Here is a 21,870-nt window from a genome sequence, read left to right as displayed (position 1 = left end):
TCAAGAACAAAGGTTCAAGGACAATGAGTCTGGATGAGGGTCAAATTTCCACTTGAGTACAGAATTACAAAGGAAGGAAGTTGTCCAGATAGGCATCAAATTTCCACCAAGTGAAGAATGGACAAGGATAATGCAGATGGTTTTGAGGAATGATCAGTCCATATGCAGATGAATTTCCCACCAAGGTTGAAGTTAAGTTTATCACATGGGTGTTTGATTCAATGCTTATTTGTTTTGCAGGACTGTTAAGAGGAAAGGAAGCATGATGATCAAGGCTTGAGTTGAAGATGAGGACTAGATCAATCATGAAGAAGACTTCACTTCGATGGTGAACAAATGAAGGAAAGCAAGTTCAAGAAATGAACACAAAGGATTTTACATCAAGCAATCCGGAACTACATTAAGGAATTCCAATATCAAAGTGCGTCAAGGAAAAAAATATTTCAGGATTCCAAGATTGGGAAATTTTCCAAACATAAGGAGGGAATAGTTCATGGAATTCCTTAACATAAGGATGGAATGTAAAGTATCATAAGGGATTCCAAACCTTGTGAAGATGGAGAATGTACAAGGCAAATTGATTAAGTGTGCAAGGCAAGCTGAGGTGGCATCCTAGTCACCATCTGTTCAATCAAAGGGTACCAAGTCAACATTCATTCAAGGAGGGAATAGGTGACACATGACACTACATCAAATATTATTTATCTTACCTACCCTTGTTTCTTATTGGCCAATGTAATGGTGGTTGTACAAACCCTAATTAGGGTTTTATCTTGTAATCTTGGCCATTGATCTTGAATCAATTTGAGCCATTCATTTCTTTTGAGGCTCTATATATACCTCATTGCCTCTCATTTGTAAGAGAGAGTTTTTGTAGAATTGTTGGTATATGCTACAACTATTTGAATCTAAATCATTGTTCAATTGTTGGCGATTTTACTCTTCAAATGTTGTCTTTGCATTCATGGTTCTCAATTCCTCCAAGTTAGATTAGAATTTGTTTTCATGTTTGTTAGATTGAGTGGAAGATCTGTCGAATATATTTATGTGGAATCCTTAATCCATACCACTAGCCTCTTGCCGCTGGTAAGTGCGCCTTGTGTGGTCAACTAGAAATTTGAGTAAGCTTAACTTCAATTATTATGCAACCTTGACAAGCATCAACTTGGATGGTGTCAATGTTTGATGGTGATAGTCTAAAAATCCTTGAGTATACCTTAGACGATTGCAGTAAGCTTGTGTCAATACCTGTTTGTGAGACTTTGCCTAGTTTGATTCCACTAAATTTGTTCATCATTTCCTACATTCCTAGGCCTAGAATTAAGTCCGAAGCTTCATTGCCAATTCCTAAGTTATCGATACCTATCCTGATCCATGATAAGATTGAGCATTCATGTACAACGTAAGTCCCCTTGTGATTCCAGCATTATCACACCAAACTACTGAACTTATCCACACGTCAAGACTTGACATTTCGTAACCTTGGAGTTGTCTCATTTGATCGCGAAGCATAGCATATGAGAGACTTTGTTCAAGAGTGGATAAGATACCTTGGTATTTTATTCCTGTGTTCGCATGTGCATAAAAAACACATCAACACGTCCCTGTGGAACACTACAAAATTCCCAAAATTTCCAAATTTCAAATATACCCTTAGATGTATAAAATGCACAACAAGAAGCTTTTCAACTTATAAGAGGATTTTTGGGAAAATTTTGCCATAGCTTTGGCTTATTTTTTGCAATTCTCAAAAATACATAAATCCTATAACAACGTGGACTGAAAACCATATTCCATCACATGAATTCACTCAATCAATACTAATAGTGAAGAAGCCATATGCATCTAGTGATCCACCTATTGCGGGCTTGGAAAACGAACAATCTTTAATTCAAATGCATAATTTAAATGCGAGAAATACTTTCCAATCAAGCTTGAAACAATTAAGGAAGACATTCCTTTCAAGCATAAACTGTGAGTTGCCACTCACAAGCAAACCCAATCCAAGCCAATCGCATTCTAAAGCAATTTCAAATCCTTTCCTTTCAGTTTTGTAAGAAAAATTTCCAAATGGGCAAGGACAGGGTTTTAAAATGAAAAGTAACATCAAAAGCTTAGTCTTTTTTCTTCTTCTTGATATTCCTTAAACCCCTTTTCATATTTCCTTCCATTTCCTTCTTGAAGGATATTTCAAAGATGGCTTTTCTAAACCAATTAGATGATTAAGATATTTTACAATGCAAATAATTGAATAAGGCTATATAATACAATTAGCCAATTTTTAATATTTTTCCACACAAACAGATATACAATTAGATATTTTCCAAATAAATAATCACCTTTAGGAAAATACTACAATTACCATTTCAAATGCAATGATTTGTTAAAAATAGAACCAGAAAGCGAAAAATCAGATAACAGCAACTAGAAAAACTTATGAGAACAAGGTACACAATAATTATCCTGGGAAAACCCTCCACCTAAGGGTGAAAAACTCAGCCACACAAAGAAAATAATTTATTGAACGCTCAAATTGAATACATAGCTTTCAAGATAAACAGTCAATCATCTAATGATGATCACGACTGGATCATGAATAATAATATATTTTACTGAGACTTCATTCAACTCCTGAAATACAAAAGAGAATCAGACTGACTGAAGATGACAGCAGCATATAATGATCGCCAAAATCCAGCACTCTTTCATGGAAGAACAACAAAAACATAAGAATATTGAATGTCTCGAACCTCACACACTTCGGCATCTATCTAACCCAGGAAATAGAATAACCCGTCCAGAAATAACTCACGATGGAGGGAGATGGAAGACCAAGCATTAATTGTATTGTCAGTTACACAACCGACATCAAGAGAAGCTGCAAACACACGGAATCAATGAACGTTGACACGAAAAAATCCACGAAGAAGAAACTGCTGCCAACTCACACACAGATCGGAGACGGTAAAAGAAGAAGATGAAAAACTTACAGCTAATTGCTGACGAACACATCGAAGGAATAAAACTCTATTTTCCTAAAGCTACACACATTAACACTCCCTCTTAACAAAGGAGACATCATTTACTGATTTTTCAAGTCATGGAGTCTCTCAACATGACAAACACAATTACTACACTCATGTATAAATAAAAAAAATAAAAAATACACAGATTCTCTCAACGTGATAGCATCACGGATTCTCTCAACATGATGTTTATCATGGCTACTTCCATGAGTGAAATAAACACAAGCTCTCATCACAGAGTCACTCAATGTGATGTTGTCATGGAGTCTCTCAACATGACATCCACTATGGTTACTCCCATAAATGGAAAGAGCATCGAGGGCTTTCACCTCAAATTTCTCTGTCACAGAGAAAAATGCATTACAAGGGATTGCACCTCGAACTTCTCCCTCACAGAGAAGAACTCATTAACAACATGAAAAAGATTCATTGAAGCTGAAATTCTTTCTCAGCAAGAGCATCATTCTCCACAATACCAAGCTTGTCTCGAAAATAACAAAACTTCACTCTAGGAAGAGGCTTGGTGAGAATGTCCGCTGTTTGCTCTTCTGTGCAAATGTACTTGAGCTCCATTGTTTTCCTTTGAACCATACCTCTCAAGTAATGATATTTTATTTCCACATGCTTGGTTCTATCATGGAAAACAGGATTAACCGAAAGCTTTATACAACTTTGGCTATTACAAAGAATCATTGTAGGTTCCAAAGGCTGTCCAAACAATCTTGCAAGCAATTTGCGAAGCCACACTGCTTCTCTAGCTGCTGTAGCAGCTACAACATATTCAGCTTCTGCTGTTTTTTGGGCCACACACGATTGCTTCTTGGTGCACTAGGAAATCATAGCTGAACCTAAGCTAAAACAACAACCGGAAGTGCTTTTCTATTGTATTTTGGGCCACACACGATTGCTTCTTGGTGCACCAGGAAATCATAGCTGAACCTAAGCTAAAACAACAACCGGAAGTGCTTTTCTTGTCATGTACACATCTTGCCCAATCTGAATTAGAAAAACCCTGCAATTCCAGACCTTCACAAGAGGTATGTTTCAAGCCATATCCCACTATACCACACATATATCTCAATATATGTTTAGTTGCAACAAAATGAATCTGTCTAGGCTCACACATAAACTGACTAAGAGTGTTAACAACATAACATATGTCAAACCTTGTATTGACCAAATACATCACAGATCCAATCAATTGCCTATACATAGTAGGATCAACTAAATCTGAACTAGCTGCATCCTCATGTAACTTTTTCAGATTTGCTTCCATGGGAGTTGCCATAGACTTGCAATCTAACATACCAACTCTTTTTAAAAGATCAGTGGCATATTTCCCTTGACTCAATATGACTTCATGTGATCTTTGCCACACTTCTAAACCAAGAAAATAATGCATCAAACCAATATCTTTCATCTCGAATTCAGAAACTAACTCTTTCTTACATCTAGCAATGAGGTCATCCTCTCCAGTAAGAAATAAATCATCAATATATATAACTAAAATTAAGGCTTTATCATCAATTACCTTGAAGTAGATATTTGAATCTGCATCATTTTTGAGAAAACCCAAGCTCAACAAATAATGATCAATTCTTTCATACCATGCACGCGGAGCTTGCTTAAGGCCATACAATGCCTTTTTCAATCTGCATACATGTGACTCTTTCTCATAGATCACAAAACCATCTGGCTTCTCAATAAATAACTTCTTCTTCAATTACACCATTCAAGAATGCTATCTTTACATCCATCTGATGTAATTTCCACCCTTTAACAACTGCAATAGCAATAATAGTTCTGATAGAAGTGTATCGAGCTATAGGAACATAGGTCTCCTCATAGTCTATACCTTTCTTTTGAGAAAAACCTCTAGCTACAAATCTAGCTTTATATTTTTCAACACTTCCATCAGCTGCATGTTTAATTTTGGGCCTAGGAACTATGTCCCACACATCATTTTTGATTATGGATTGATACTCTTCCATCATGTCATCCTTCCATACTTGCTGTTTTGAAGCTTCCTCAAAACTTGAAGGCTCAGATGCTATAATATGACTCATCAAAGCAACATTACCTCAAACTTATGAGGTCTTTTACTTTCTCTGAAGGTATACGTGGGGCTGCATATTTTTCAGCCTCTTGCATAGTATGCCTTGCCCACAGAGGTCTTTTTTAATCAGCTGAAGCATTACTTGGATCAGTGGTAGTATCAACAGGATCAACAGGACCAACAAAATCTTCTAACTCTATAGTCTCCCTCTGAATCTCTGAAGGGGAATCCGGGACAGCCATATCCATATCTTGAGAAGGCACAAAATCTTCTCTATCAATTTCCATATTAGATTCTTTAGACCTATTGCAAACTACATCTTTTTAAAAGAAACATCTTTGCTGAACTCAATTTGCTTTTGACCTGGAATGTAAATTCTGTATGCTTTAGGTGATTTACTATAACCAACAAAAATGCCTTTTTTTCCTGAAGGTTCTAACTTATTTCTCTTATCTTTTGGAATATGAATATACACCGGACATCCAAAAATTCCGAGATGACTAATATTTGGTTTAGAACCTGTGAAAGCTTCTTCAGGTGTCATATTGTTTAGAATTTGATGTGGACTACGATTCTGAACATAAACAAGTGTCCTGCAAGCTTCTGCTCGAAGAAATATTTGAAGACCTTGATCGTGGATCATGGCCTTTGTTGCCTCAACATAGACCTATTCTTTCTTTCAACAATTCCATTTTGTTGAGGATTATATGGGACACAAAACTCCCTCTTAATCCCAGCTTCAATACAGAAATTTTGAAACAAACTAGAAGTATATTCCCCTCCATTGTCAGATCTTAAAACTTTGATCCTCTTATCAGACAAATTTTCAACAAGAGCTTTAAATTCTTTAAATCTGGATAGTACTTCATCAGACTCCTTAGATTTTAGAAAATAAATCCATGACTTACAAGAGAAGTCATCAATGAAAGTAACATAATACCAAAAACCACTTAAAGAAGCAACTGACATAGGACCACACAAATCAGAATGAATCAGCTCTAGGACATTTTTTGCTCTATTTTCACTACTATGAGACGAATGTTTAATGTTCTTACCTAGAGCACATCCTTTGCAAATGCCCTCATGATCTTGAATTAGCTTTGGAAGACAGACCACCATCTTCTCCATGGAAGACAAGGTTTTGAAATTTAGATGAGCAAATCTTTTGTGCCACAGTTCACTTGAACTTAATAAATCATGAGCAAAAACTTGAATAGGATGAGCCGAAAATCCATAAAGACTGTCATGGCGTACACCAATCTACGAGCTGTTTTAATGCTTGTGTTTTTCTTCCATGCAAGAACTTTTCCATCAACAAATGCAACATTATAATCTTTATCTTCCAATGCTGAAATGGAAATCAGATTCCTTTTAATTCCAAGAACAAACAGAACATCACTCAAGTGAAGAGGAACACCCAAATCTAAGTGAAATGAAGTTAAATCAACACCCTTCACAGAATAGGAAGCATCATCATCAATGATAACTTGCAAGTGAGAGTCTTTTCCTTTAAGATTAGAGAGGTGCTCACGATAACCTGTAATATGGCAGGAGGCTCCACTATCAATAAGCCATGTATCACTGTCAGTAAGAATATTACTGGAGAGAGTAGAAATAAATAAAAACCCCTCTGAATTTTCACTAGACTCTTTATGAGGAGAAACATTTTCAACATTTGTTGCAGCAATTTGATGTTTGGGTCTCGAAGGACATTCTCTAGCAAAGTGACCAAACTTGTCACATCTGAAGCATTGTACTCTAGAGAGGTCCTTTCTTCTCTTAGATTTCAGGAGCTGAATCAAAATTTCTATCTCTGTTCCTTTTGAAGTTTCTTTTCCTTCCTTTTCTTTTAGACGTATGGGCAGCAAGAACATGATCTTCTTCATAATGAGATTTACGTCCAATTCCTCTTGCCTCCAATCTGCATTCCTCTTGAATGCAATCAGCTCTCAATCGATCAAACTTTGACAATTCATTTCATCCACTAATACCTTGAATGAAAGAGCGAGGAAGGTCATTCATGGCCAGCATAACCAGTTCTTTATCCCCAATAGAATCTCCAATAGCATTGAGCTGATCCTTCAATTTTGTAATCTTCATAAAGAAAGAAACAACAGATTCACCTCTAGACATTTTGATATGAAGAAGTTGACGTCTCAATGATAGAGCTCTACTAGTACTATTGAATTCATACAAACTTTGAAGACACTCGAACATCTCTTTGGCTGAATCCAACTTGGATATAGCAGGTACTAGATGATCCTTGACATAATCAATCTGTATCTTTTTTGCCAAGAAGTTGTTCTTGTTAGTTTATTGTAACTTAGTGAAGAAAATAAATAAGGATTCAAATTCTTATAGGGTTGGGCCCTTCTTCTAGATGTAACGTGTAGTTTAAGCAATTGATGTCTATAGGGCTGGGTCCTATTCCCAAATGTAACGTGTGGACAAGCAATAGAGCTGAGTCCAAAAGGTAACGTGGCACAAATTGCAAGATATGTAGGCCCCAAATTGGGCGCCAAAGTGCAAAGTAGAATATGTAAAATAAAGAATTGGTTAAAGCCGACTTAGAAGACTTAAACATGAATCTTGTATATAAACAAGATTCATTCTACACACAAAAAAATATATATATACTATCCATTGCTAGCCTTATGTGAATAAGCTTTCAAAGAGCAACGAACTATCTTCTTGTGTCAGCGATTCATTCCTAGGAACAGTGAATTGTCTCAGTGGCAGCGAATCATATCCACAATCAGCAAATTCACTCCTATGCTCTGTGAATGATTTGCATGACAACAAACAACAAATCTCGATAGTGCAGATAAGTCTATCAAGCTATTCCTTGTGCCCTAGTTTGGAATCTTCAGTTTGCTGTTCTTATTTATATGTTGCTTCAAGTGCAGTAAGCAAAGTTGTATGCTGATATTGTCTAAGATAAACTTGGATCTTGTTGCTGGGTTTTTCACCTCCAAGAGGAAGGTTTTCCTAGGGTAAACTTGTGTTGTGTGCCCTTTCTATTTGTGTGCTTTGATTCTTGTGACTGCATTATTATTTCCTGCTCATCACTGTTAATTTGATCACGAAATTCAACATGGTATCAGAGCCCTAGGTCTGTATAGAGATTGTAATCAGATTTGTGCTTCCTTCTAACCTGCTGTTCAAAAGTTTAGTCCCCATGGCTTCTTATATCAGGTCTGAAGATAGGTTGGAAGGTCACACAAATTTCTCTTCTTGGAAGGTTAGGATAATGATGGCATTGAATGATCTTGTTGAATATGTTAGCAAGAATGCTAAGGAACCTGAGGGTGCAAGTGAAAAAGAAGATTGGAAGAAGAAGGACTTCCAAGTTCAAAGGATAATAATAGACTTCGTCAAAAATCATTTGGTGCCATCCATCTCCATGAAGAAGTCCACTAGGGAGATGTTCTCTACATTGGAAAAGATGTACGAAGTCAATAATACCAGCTACATCCTTGCCTTAAGGAATCAGCTCTCCTACATCAAATTAGAGAAAGAAGAACCTGTTGCTGCTTACTTCATGAGAATCTCTGAGCTGAGAGATCAGCTTGCCAACATTGGGAAGAGCATTGAAGACAGTGACCTATCTATGACTGCCCTAAATGGTCTTCCTCCCTCTTGGGAACCATTTGTTCAAGGAATTTGTGCCAGAGTTGAGCTTCCTAAGTTTGATCAATTAATGGGAGATTGCATTCAAGAAGAGTCTCGGTTGATTGCGAAAGGAAAAATTAAGAACCCTTATGATGAGCAACATGTCCTCTTGGCTAAGAAGGAAGGCAGCCATTGGAAGAAAAATGATTTCAAGAGAAATAGAGATTTCAGCTTTCCTACCCTTCCTTCAAAGAAAAGACCAAGAGACTTATCCCACATCTGATGCTTTCGATGCAACAAGCGTGGCCACTTTGCAAGGGACTATCAAATTCAGGATGAGCAAGAAGATGCAAACATAAATGAAGTATCAAATCCTCACAATCGTGAAGATTTCCTCTTTTGATCTATTGGTTTGTTGATCCATCCTTAAGTTAAATTCTGTTTTAGATTTAAGCTTGGTTCCAACCTTAAGTCAGAAATTTGTTGTGGATTTATCTTCTAGATAGGGTTTTAGAGGGAGTCCCGTGACATCTTCAAAATACACTTTATTTCAGTAGAATCTTATTGCTGGTTTCTAATCATTGTGATCTATTGCTCTAATGACGGAATTGATAAATTTGTTACTTGATTATTACAAATGTTTTCCTTTATTATATTCTATGTTGAAAATAACAAGTGTTCTGGTTATATTTTATGATACACTGGGTGCATCATCCACCCTCTGTGGAGTGCAAGGTGGCAGTTCTCTTCACCCTCTGCGGAGTGCAAGGTGGCAGTTATTTCTCACCCTCTGCGGAGTGCAAGGTGAGTTCACCCTTTGCGGTGTGCAAGGTGACAGGTTGTTCTTCTCAGTGAAGAAGCTTATGTATCCTCTGCAGTTGTGCATGATTTATGTTGTATGGTTATACAAATCTTTGAGTATTAATTATTGCAGGTGTGCATATGGAAAGGTCTTTGCCATCCTTTGCGAATGTGCATGATGAAAGATCATGGTTTTACATGCAGTGTAAAGTTATGAAGCGTTGGTTTCGTCCTCTGCAGGCATTGCAAGAGGAGATCATGTAAAGGTTCATTGTAATATAATTGCGTGATCAAATCACAAATTGTATATTGATTGTACTATTAGGGCTGGGCCCTAATCTTAAACATTGTAATTATTCATGCCATGGGATTGTCCATGTGAATATGGTTATGTATTTATTTTCCTCCCTAGTTAAGAGGGAGTGTTAGTTTATTGTAACTTAGTGAAGAAAATAAATAAGGATTCAAATCCTTATAGGGCTGGGCCCTTCTTCTTGATGTAACGTGGAGACTCAGCTGGCCCCTTCTTCTAGATGTAACGTGGAGACTCAGCTGGGTCCTATTCACATGTAATGTGTAGTTTAAGCAATTGATGTCTATAGGGCTTGGTCCTATTCCCAAATGTAACGTGTGGACAAGCAATAGGGCTTAGTCCAAAAAGTAACGTGGCACAAATTGCAATATATGTAGGCCCCAAATTGGGCGCCAAAGTGCAAAGTAGAATATGTAAAATAAAGAATTGGTTAAAGTCGACTTGGAAGACTTAAAAAACATGAATCTTGTATATAAACAAGATTCATTCTACACAAAAAAAATAAATATATTATCCATTGCTAGCCTTATGTGAATAAGCTTTCAAAGAGTAGCGAACTATCTTCTTGTGTCAGCGATTCATTCCTAGGAATAGTGAATTGTCTCAGTGGCAGCGAATCATATCCACAGTCAGCAAATTCACTCCTATGCTCTGTGAATGATTTGCATGACAGCAAACAACAAATCTCGATAGTCTCGATAGTGTAGATAAGTCTATCAAGCTATTCCTTGTGCCCTAGTTTGGAATCTTCAGTCTGCTGTTCTTATTTATATGTTGCTTCAAGTGCAGTAAGCAAAGTTGTATGCTGATATTGTCTAAGATAAACTTGGATCTTGTTGCTGGGTTTTTCACCTCCAAGAGGGAGGTTTTTCCAGGGTAAACTTGTGTTGTGTGCCCTTTCTATTTGTGTGCTTTGATTCTTGTGATTGCATTATTATTTCCTGCTCATTACTGTTAATCTGATCACGAAATTCAATAGTTCTTTCTCCATTGTGCTTTCTCAGAATCATCAGAAGGTTCATCTACAACAGATTTCACGTAGTTGAGAAGATTATTCTCCTCAAGCACAATGAGGACTCTAAACTTCCATGAAGTATAATTAGCTGCACCATCCAATCTGTCTTCAACTTTAAGTCCATTCACCATTGTTGAAACTTGAAATACACAAGCTAATATAAAGTAAAGAATATTTCAAAACTAAAGGATTTGGTTCTAGATCTTTTCTTTAGACCCGCTCTGATACCATGTTAAAAATAGAACCAGAAAGCTAAAAATCAGATAACAACAACTAGAAAAACTTATGAGAACAAGATACACAATAATTATCCTGGGAAAACCCTCCACTTGAGGGTGAAAAACCCAGCCACACAAAGAAAATAATTTATTGAATGCTCAAATTGAATACATAGCTTTCAAGATAAATAGTCAATCATCTAACGATGATCACGACTGAATCATAAATAATAATATATTTTATTGAGACTTCATTCAACTCCTGAAACACAAAAGAGAATCAGACTGACTGAAGATGACAGCAGCATATAATGATCACCAAAATCCAGCACTCTTTCACAGAAGAACAGCAAAAACCAAAGTTGCATGGACACGGATATGGTATCCGATATGGATACGGTATCGGATACGGATACGGCTATTTTTTAAGACCCCCAATATGGATACGGCTGGACACATCATTCATAAAAAACACATACACATATATTTAACACAATTTTCTAAGTTATTTGAGGAGATTTTCATTACTTCAAAAGCAATATAGACACATAATTGCTACATAAATAATGATAAGTAGATTTAACATTTTACAATATGCAAAAATAGAAGAGTTGCATTGGAAGATAACCCCAAAAATGGGTCACTGAAATAGAAAAACATTTCATTTGTCTTTCTCATTTGGTGTAGGTTTTGTTAATACCATTTTTAAAAAAAAATTCATTAATGAAGTTTTTTAAAATTAAATTTAGGAAGATTTACATCAATTTTGTTTAAAAGTCAAATCACATTAATATTTAGTATGGTTGGAAATCAAGTATTTTTGGGCATGCGTGGGTACAATATTTGGCATGTATCTATGCTGTATCGGATACGTATCTGTTTCAGAAACAGGAACGGATACGGGGAAACGCGTTCCCGGGGAGGGACAAAGGAGTTTTCGGCAACACTGGCAAAAACATAAGAATATTGAATGTCTCGAACTTCACACACTTCGGCATCTATCTAACCCAGGAAATAGAATAACCCGTCCAGATATAACTCACGATGGAGGAAGATGGAAGACCAAGCATCAAATGTATTGTCAGTTACACAACCGACATCAAGAGAAGCCGCAAACACACGAAATCGATGAACTTTGAAACGGAAGAAATCCACGAAGAAGAAACTGCTGCCAGCTCACAAACAGATCGGAGACGGTAAAAGAAGAAGATGAATAACTTCGAGCTAATTGCTGACGAACACGTCGAAGGAATAAAACTCTATTCTCCTGAAGCTACACACACTAACATGATTTACACATATAATATCACCAAATTGACTAAGTCATGAAGCCCAAACAATCTTTTAATCACAAATGCTTTTTTGAATAACATAGTACTAAAATGCGTAGGGCCACTCCACAATATCAATTAAATTAAATCAATTTCACATTTAAAGCATAAAGGACATTTGCAAATACTTCACTAGTAATGTGGAAATTGATAAGATGCTAACAAAAATCAAACGGTAAAGTAAACACATGTAAAGAGAACACACACTTCATGGGTATATTCACAACACAGTGATCTCGAATTGGTAACGATTTGTAATGTCCCCTTCGCCTCAGTGACCACACGAAAGTTGATTAGCCTATTTCACGTCATCCCAATAGGCTAATTAGGAGATATAAGGGATGATATGCTGGTCACGTCTTTAATTTCTATTGGTGGAGAAATAAAAGGTGGAATAGTATTTTATGGGATATTATATTATTATTTGGTGAGAAACGTTACTTTATGTTATAAAATAAAATTATAAAAGTAAAGGGACTTTATTTATAAAAATGATAATAAAGTCATAAAGTGACTTTATAAGGAGTAAATAAAATATAGTGATTTTTAATCCCACATCGAGAGTGGAAGCTCACCAACAGTTTGGGTAGTCTTTATAAAGGAGCCTCAGTCCTTCTCCAAGGGGATATTATGTGATTGTTTGATATTTCTCCTTAGTTGCTGATGTGACAGTGACAGCCATTTCTGTGGACGAAATCCCTTGGATATTTGTAGGTTGTACAAAACCCAACTCTACTTGTGAGGTGGATTCATTCAGAGTTCATCATTGAGCTTATTTGCAGAAATTTGAGTAGATTTGTGGAAGTTCCAACTAGGGTTTGGACACAACAATAGAGCCATGTTGCAGGTTGAAGGTTACGTGAATTTATATGATATTTTTAGCTTGGGCGACCTCTTGTAGGGCATGTTTGGAAATGATTGCAGAATTGGGTATGTGTTTCATGTAATGTTTGTAAATTTCTGAGTAATTGCGGGGTATCAAAGGCTATTGTAATAAGTGCCAAAATTTACCATTCCAATAGTAATATACAAGGGTTTACAGTTCCATTATAAAAATTCTGTTATTTTCATTTATTGCACGTTCTTATCACTGCATGCACAAGAATATTCAAGATATGAAATAAACACAAAGCATATATCTAAACAAAATCATAAATTCAATCAAAATTCAGACAATAGGATATTTCACAATTTCGATTACGGTTTCATAGGTATCAACAAAATACATCTCACAACTTGAATCGATTGAGATGGAAAACATATACATAATATATTTGCTCAAACTGAACCATTTCAAATAACTACTGTTGGATCTAAAACTCATGCCTTCACATTTAATTAAAACATTAGGCATACTTGCTCTATACAAGATAGTTGAAGTACATCATAAACTCCCAATGTGATATAACATAGATGATATAATATTAATAAACTACATAACTGAAAACCATCTTAAAGTTGCATGATCCAGAAACACAAGTGCAAAAATCGATAATCTTTGAAAGTATAATATTAAACAAGATAATCATAATCAAATAAAATATAGGTATATTGACAACAATGATATTGAAACATTGAATTAGTCCAACGTATACAAATCCACATACACTAGGAACCTCATTGGCAAGTATGATGTAGTATTAGGACACAAAATGAGTCCAAGCATATAATATCAGGATGTATGCATCACATAATACATAGTGGGACAATAGATGCTAATACAAAGGCTTATCGATTACATACATCTATGGCAATATACTTAAGGCATTGACAGCAATAGCTCATCAAGCTCTTCATTCAGAGTATACATGGTAAGGAAACCAATCATGCCACTACACAATAAGCCTCATGAATGCACATATACAATAGATGTAGCTATAATTTTTTTACTTTGTGGGCATACCCAACACACTTGATTGACTTCTTGAGATTTCAGAAATCTTTCAACATGCTGGCAGATCACTAGTAAGTCCCCATTTCTTGCTCTCACTAATGCTGCTGCTGTGTAACCATGATGGCTGCTGGAGATTTTCGCTCTGCTGTAAACTGCCCTTGCGGATTTTGTCCCTGGCACCAATGGCTGAAGTTGTTTCACTCAAAAGAAGGTTTTTGGTTTTTGATTTCAAAAGGTAATCTCTCTATCTTCCCAGCGCTGCCTATATTCTCCCTTTCATGTGATCCTGAAGTTATGACAATCAATTTCATAATTAGAGGTGACTAACCAAGAAACAACTCCCACAAATTACTCATAGTTAACTGACCCATCTCAACCTCCCTTTGCTGAGGATATCTGCAGGGACTTCTAGTAACGAGTTAACTAAACAAAAGCTGCAACCTGGTTTTGTTAACTATGTAATTGGCAGATTGAACTAACTGAAATATCACTCCCTTTCAACTGCTGACCATGGACTTAGTCAATATTCAGTTTTGTCTGACTGATGACTAACTCAGAGCTGTGGATCTAATGATTCTAATCTAAAAGGGGACATTACGATCATGGATTTGCATCTTCTACATTGAAGTTGTGTGTAATTAGTGGATATGGCATAGATACATCTGTGCTTTATCTGGATCATAACTTGATAGGCACAGTCAATTCTTGGCTTCTTGCAATGGATTAAGATCTGGTTTACTACTAGTTTTGACTAATATCTCATATGATTTTCTTATTTTAAACATCAGTAAAACATGATGTCCAGCAGAGATTGAAGCATTTGAAACGTTATTGATTCCATTAAAGTCAGCTAATGCACTAAAATGAATACTAAGCTGTTGTGAATTTAGACTCGGGCATGTATCACTAATACTCCAGCAAAATGAGGTGGAGATTTCATGGTGGTATGTTGTAATATGTCTTACACCACAAAGCATATTATCATCAGCATTCTGTTTATTGATTATCAAATACATTCAAAAGGGGAAGTTAAAGTTTGGATCAGGTATGATGAATAAATAACACAGAGAAAATGATCAGTCTAACTCAAACAAACAAATCAGTTTCCACTATCTACAGGACTACACATGTTATCAATTCACCATTATGGTAATTTTGTTTGTTCAATTTCATTAATATTGATTCTGAGTTGATGAAACAAACACTTCAATTTCAAGGATATAGAATCCAAATGTTTTCTGGGATGACCATTTTTTTGGGAGTCAATGCTGATGAGAAAACCGCAACCTTCCATTATTTGCTCATTTGGAGTGTTTTCACGTGAGTTATATGATGTTTCAAGCATCCTTTCAATATTCACTTCTTTACATGTTTTTGAGCTTTTTGTTGACCAACAGTTAGTGTTGCTTTCCAACTAGAAGGCCCTAAGTGGCCTTGTACAGAGACTTCCATCAGCCACAGGTCTATTATCAGATTCTTTGGGGTGCTAAAATTTAACTTGTCACCACAGTTTTAGTGGACATTAAGAAGGCCTTGACAGACTTCCTGCTAGACAATATTTCTGGTTTTGCTAGAGATGACTGGGATCCCATGGTGCTATGTAATAAGTGTACATGGCATGGGCCGATGCTGTTGCGTATATGTATCAGACTTAAAATCTACTACTGTGCAAGTTGACTAGTGCATTTTGCAATTCATACTCTTCCATGGGATTAAATTTTTTGTTTTGTTTTAGATGCACCAGAGTTAGGTCTTGAAAAAGATTTCTATTGCACTCATTTTGTTTCTGGCATGCAGTCGACTGTAACCTTACCTAGTTTTTTTTTCCCGATTCAAGTTTGTTGCATCCTACCTCTAGTAGACTCTCACTGCCTGCTCATTTTGCGTCAAAATATTTTGTAACCTTCCATCTGCTCTCTTCTTTTGTAGTTCACATAGTTAGCTGCTGCTCCTCTAATTCTTGTCATCAGGGTTTTAACAGGTGCGTGTTAGATGTTTAAAGATGGTGAGATTACTAGCTATGGGTACTAGATAGTATAATATGGTATGCAAGATCCCTTCTAGAGACAAGACCAGATAAAGGATAAATAAATATAATGCCATTTGAATGTGTTATCTGCACTTGGACTTGAAACGAAGTTTTGATATAAAAGCAGTTTGGACTGGGTACTTCTGACTCTAGTTTGCTGTCTAGTTTGTATTAATCCTTATATAAATTTACCCTTGCAGCCACTTGAAGTTCATTCACCAGGGTCAGTGAATGAGTCATCACCAGCATCTGGGAACACAAGCAAGACTAGAGTTCCTTGCTATTTTTTTTTCCAGGGATACTGTGTGAAGGGTGATAAATGCTCTTATATGCATGGTACACCTTTTGGAGGCAATTCAGGTGTTTCAGCTTCACAAAAGACCACAAAGGTGAATGGTACAGGCACAGAACCTCAATCAGTGGAAAAGAAAGATACCAATGGATCTGATAATGCCACGGCTAAACTTGCACCTGTAAGAAGCACAACTACAGAAGGGCAGTTGCCAACTGAGCCTAAATGTATTTCAGAAGTTGGACCTCCACTTTATAACGAAAATACAGATCAGCACACTCCAGAACTTTCTTTGCCTGACCTTGAATATCCGCTTGAAAGTTTACCAGAAGATCCTCCAGTTAATGACATTAATTTTGGCACAAGGTCTGAGATTCACCAGGACCAGCCTACAGATGACTGGCTGGAAAACGATATGGAGAGTGACGAGTGGTTGGAGGAGTCATCACCTGGATTTGATGTATTGGTAGATGATGGACCTGAGCAGCTTGGTTACCAGGATGATGGTGATTACCTCTCAAACTTTGATATGGAGCCAGGAAGAGAACCATTTCTTCTTCGAGAAAGACTAATACCAGCAACAGATGAATTGGCACAGTTTGATTATGAAGGCATGCACGAAGAGTTGGGTTATTTTGAAGGTGGAAGCCAGTTTGCTCACATGACATATGATCAATGTGAAGAACTGGCCCATGAACGTTCTTATGGTCATGTTAACCAGCATAAGCGGAAGAGTTTTGAAGACAGAGATCTGGATGTGGCAGTTTTGTCTGAAAGGAGAGGTTTGCCTATAGAAAAGTATTCTTGTAGGATTGAAAAGGCAGATCTGCGTCACCGTCTCGGTAAGTACAGGAGGGCTGATAGAACACAAATAGGTTGCAAATTCCCAAGGAGATCACATTCAGGTGGTAGGGCTGCTGATTTTCATCATGGGTGCAGGCAACAGGGCAATGAACAAATATATCCTGATACAGTTGCTGTGCGCCATCAAGGTTCAAGAAGTAAAAATGTGCGAACACGCTTCAGGATGCTGTCAGCCATTGACAGTTTCCCTAGAGAGTCATTCAATAATACAGAACCTGACTTTGAACAAAGTCCTGAAAATTTTCTGTCAAGAAGCTCAGTAGCCAGGCAAGGTTCAATTGAGCACTTTAGGGGCGGACATAAGGAAAAGGATAGAGGTAGGATTCATGTGGGTGCTGGTGCCCAGTTAGAATCAAGTGGCTTCAGAAAACATGCCACCAAAATTGATCTAGGAAAGAATGATACGGATTTTGCCAGGCCAAAAACTCTTGAACAAATAAAGGAAGCGAAGAGAAAGGCAGCTTTGCTGAATAATGGACCTAAAATTTGTGACGCTAATGATGAAAGACAAAATTCTGAACAATCTGCAGTATGTGGTTCACAATTTGTTGCTTTGAAGAGTCAAGTTGGAAATAATCTTCCAGGTGAGGAAAGGAAAATAAACTTGGGCAAAGTAATTGTCAATGAATCAATTAAGTTACAATCATTTGAGGGTCCAAAGCCTTTAAGTGCTCTTCTCAAAGCAAAGCAAAAGTCGAGTGATAGTCCTGCAGGAAAATTGCTTTCAAAAGGTAAAGGAGAATTCAGTCAGAAATCAGAGTTGAATGGAAACTCCAAAACTTCAGAAATAGGTGGGAAGTCAACTGTTCTGTCATTGCATTCCCAAAAAGAGGAGGAAGAAGGGGGTTTTGAGCAGGGGCGGAAAGAGACATGTGCACCGATTTCGGATGTTTTGGAGAATAAATCTTCCTGTCTCTCTACGAAGTTTGAATTAGGCAACTCGCCATTCCAGAGTAGTGGAGTGCCAGTGATTACAGAGAATGATAGAAGGGAAAATTTGAGTGTAAATGTAGCAATTAACAGCTTTACAGCTAAAGAAGATACATCCATGCAGCCTCTTAAAATTGAGAATGGAAACAAGCGTTTTGACCATAAGACAGAGCCAAATGGAGATGATTTTGATATTGAGGACGACGAGGATGATGATTTTGCTAAACAGCTTGGCGGCTTTTTTGCCTAAAAGTAAGTGTTTGATATGATTTATGATTACAATGTATCACAAATTTGTTAAATTTTTATGATTTGTATTTATATTCAAGAGAACTGTATTTCATTTTAGTTATTGTTATTGAAGCAGTTGCATTGGACCTAAAATGATTTGTATATGCCCATTTCTAACCAGATGCCCGAAGCTGCTACCTTTATATTGGATGTTGCATTTCAGATCATGTTTTTCTAGAGTTTCCATTTGTATTAAAATTTCAATTCTGTTTTAATATTACAGAGTTTGCTGAGTTACGAGATGTTGCTTCTGTCTACCAATCAAAATAGCAAATGTAACAAAAGAAGAGTTGGTCTTTCTTCTGCAGACACATGGTGAGTCCTTTATGATTCTCTCAATGAGCTTCAAAATGAGGAATGTATAGAATCAATTGACCCATTGAGTATAGTTTACAAGCTATCTCTTGGAGCTATGTAACTTTTAAAGTTGTTGCCCTAGCAATATTGCTTTGGTTGAAGTATTGGGGGCAGAATGGTACTAGTGGTTTTTAGCAATAATCAAGCGTTCTCACCAAGTATAGAGTTGCAAGATGCGGAAACTCATTAATAGGTATAAGTTCCTTAGTCACTTATTCATTATTTTTAAGTCCATGACCATCACCTTTCATGCTGTTGTCAATCATCAATATTTTTGTTTCTGCAGAATAGAAAATATTTTACATTTGGAGATAATTAGGAGATAATACGTGCCCCCAAATTTTAGAGGGATCATTTCTTTTCTATTTCCCCGACGTTTAGCTAAATAATACATGACCACTACCTGTCAATAACATTAGAGGGCTGGTTTTGTACATCTTGAGCCAGAAATGCCTTTAGGCAAGATTCCATTGTTACATTTTATGCTAGTTTCCGAGACCGAGGTGGACTTTTGAAGAATTACATGATTTTGCTTATTGTTTTTACTGGAGAATGCTAGAATTTAGGTGATTTCTGGCATCACCATCTACTTTGCCAGTGACTAGTCTATGTTGACCATTTTTTCGGTTGATCATTAATTATGTACCATACATAATCATGGGCCTTCATGTAATTTGTTAACACTCCTTTACTTTACCAACGATTCAATGTCAAATATCATTGCTGGGGTTGCTGATAATGTCAGATGAATCTGGTGTTTGTTGCTTGGACCTATATACTTATGCTTTCATCTCACATGGTCCCATCACTAAAGTTTATATGGTAGCATAACTGTCTGCTAGTGCAGCGAATAAAATCATGGATCATTTTGATGTTGGTACATTACTCTTGTACAGTACATAGTCATAGTGTAGATGCAATTATTGAAATCCACTTTCCATTTGTGGAGGAAATGCCTGCTATCTTTTTAAGATGAGTGAAGTATTGCACATCATGCACATTGGTTGAGTCAATCATTGCTGCTCTGTTTTTGTTTGTTGGGCCTCTATTGTCATTGCTAAATGTTCAAGTATCTAAATTTCAAAATACGTTGGGGGCTAATTTGTTTTTGGGCTTTTATATCTGGCAAATGTCTTTGGCATGGCAATGGAACTATTAATTTGGCTTGTCAGCAATTTGCGGATTGGCTTTAAAGACCACAATTTTGTACTTCTTTGTGGCAATGGATGTTATCTCAAATAATCTCTATTCGATCAATTCATAAGTACTACGAGAGCTAAAGTTGGTTAACAAACATCTTATTTAGTTTTCAGTTTTTCCTCTTCATGTTCCAGATTGTTCCATTTCACATCCGTAGAAGCAGATATTTTTCATGTTTCAGAAGATATTAACTGATATTGGAGGCAGAACCAAGATTCTCATGGAGAAATAATTATTGCGATTTGTCATATTCATTTAAGTGACGATTGCATGATCCGGGAAATGTATTCAGTACTGACCCAATATTGAAGGCAATTGTCAAATGGGAATCTTGTTTATCTTCATGTTTCATTTTTTCATTTCACGTATGTATGAGCGGATATCATTCATGACGCACAAGAGATTGGCTGAAGGTAAGGGTACTACCAAAGATACTAATTAAGAAGTAAATGGTTGCAATGTGGCGTTTCCATGTAAGAGATGCATGTGGTGCAGTAATGTTGTTGTCAAACGGGTGCGTTGCTGAATAGCAAATTTGCTTTTGTGAAAGGTTGGACATCTATATAAAATCAGTAATGAGTGTTGGTCCTGTTGAATTTATAAGTGATCTTATATGAACTACTATTGCTCTGCTTGGTATATAACCTGTTTGAAATATTGTGTAATTCTTAAAACTGTTTTTATTCCTCTCATTTGCTTAATTCGGATGATGGGCGAACGTAAATTGAATTTTCATTGCATCAAAAGTTTCAATATTTTCATTGACAACACAACACATGTCACTTACGGCCCAAGAGAACCGCATCTCCCCGCCGCTAGCAGCGGAGGGGAAAAGTCTCTGGGACGCCCTGCAGAAGTAAGGGACGTCTCTGGGACATGCCCCTTGTCCCCGAAAGGACTAGGTTTTTTGAAAAGCTCGCCAAAGAAACCCTGCAAAATGCCAAATTACTAGGTTCTTTTTCTTAAAACTGCAGTTGGATGAAGCTGTTTGAAATCATTTGAACGTCTGAAATCGTGCCCATAAATCACGATAAAAATGGCGATTATAACGTTTTCAATCACGACTGTAATAATTTCGCGCTTTTATTCCTGCTATTTATCAGGCAAGTTAGCGGGAAAATCAAAAAGTTTTGTGGACAGCCTGAGTCTCTGCCACTGCCTCTGCTAAACATCATGCGAGGGGCGTCAGTCGCATATCACGTTCACAAATTATTTAGTAAAAAAGCACAGTGAACAAAAATATACATGGACACATAAATTTTATTTATATTTTGATAAAATAATTTTATTTGTAAACATCATTAATATGTTTATATTTAAAAAAACAAATAAATTAAACAATTGTATAAAATAAAATAAAATAAAATAATTTGTTTAGAGCCAAAATAGGGGTGCAAAATAAAAGAGAGGTCCTTCTGAAATAGACATGTTGAATTTTAGGAGAGGCTCCCATTGCTTAGCTTATTTTAAGGAGTAAATTGTGATCTTGACCAATGAATATTGTAATGGTGCGAAAATGATGAGTGATAGATCAAGAGGAAAACTGCCTTTTCTCTCAAAGAGAGATGGGAGTTTCACTATTGATTATCCTTTAAACACTTTTCACCATTACACTAGGAAGAAGGGGATGAGGTAATTCAC

At 36.6% G+C, this 21,870-nt stretch overlaps 1 protein-coding gene across 2 annotated transcripts in view; it reads left to right on the top strand.

Moving 5' to 3' along the window:
• The window catches only part of LOC131062615 (zinc finger CCCH domain-containing protein 19), a 47,081-nt gene extending 27,172 nt beyond the window's left edge, over window positions 1-19,909 (top strand). Inside the window, exons 3-5 of one of the 2 annotated variants that reach the window (XR_009110913.2) lie at window positions 16,496-18,633; window positions 18,896-19,222; window positions 19,316-19,909. Coding sequence is in view for 1 of the 2 variants with exons in the window: in XM_057996320.2 (XP_057852303.2) it covers window positions 16,496-18,631 (2,136 nt within the window). In the remaining variant the exon portion in view is untranslated. Of the gene's footprint in view, window positions 1-16,495; window positions 18,634-18,895 lie in introns of both variants that reach the window. The other variant, XM_057996320.2, reaches the window with a different exon arrangement.
• Window positions 19,910-21,870: the final 1,961 nt, after the last annotated feature.

Source organism: Cryptomeria japonica, chromosome 6 (genome assembly GCF_030272615.1).
Source record: "Cryptomeria japonica chromosome 6, Sugi_1.0, whole genome shotgun sequence".
In the NCBI taxonomy this organism is placed as follows: Eukaryota; Viridiplantae; Streptophyta; class Pinopsida; order Cupressales; family Cupressaceae; genus Cryptomeria; species Cryptomeria japonica.
The sequence above is the reverse complement of the archived record's forward strand: the minus strand, read 5'-3'. Positions and strand labels throughout refer to the sequence as shown.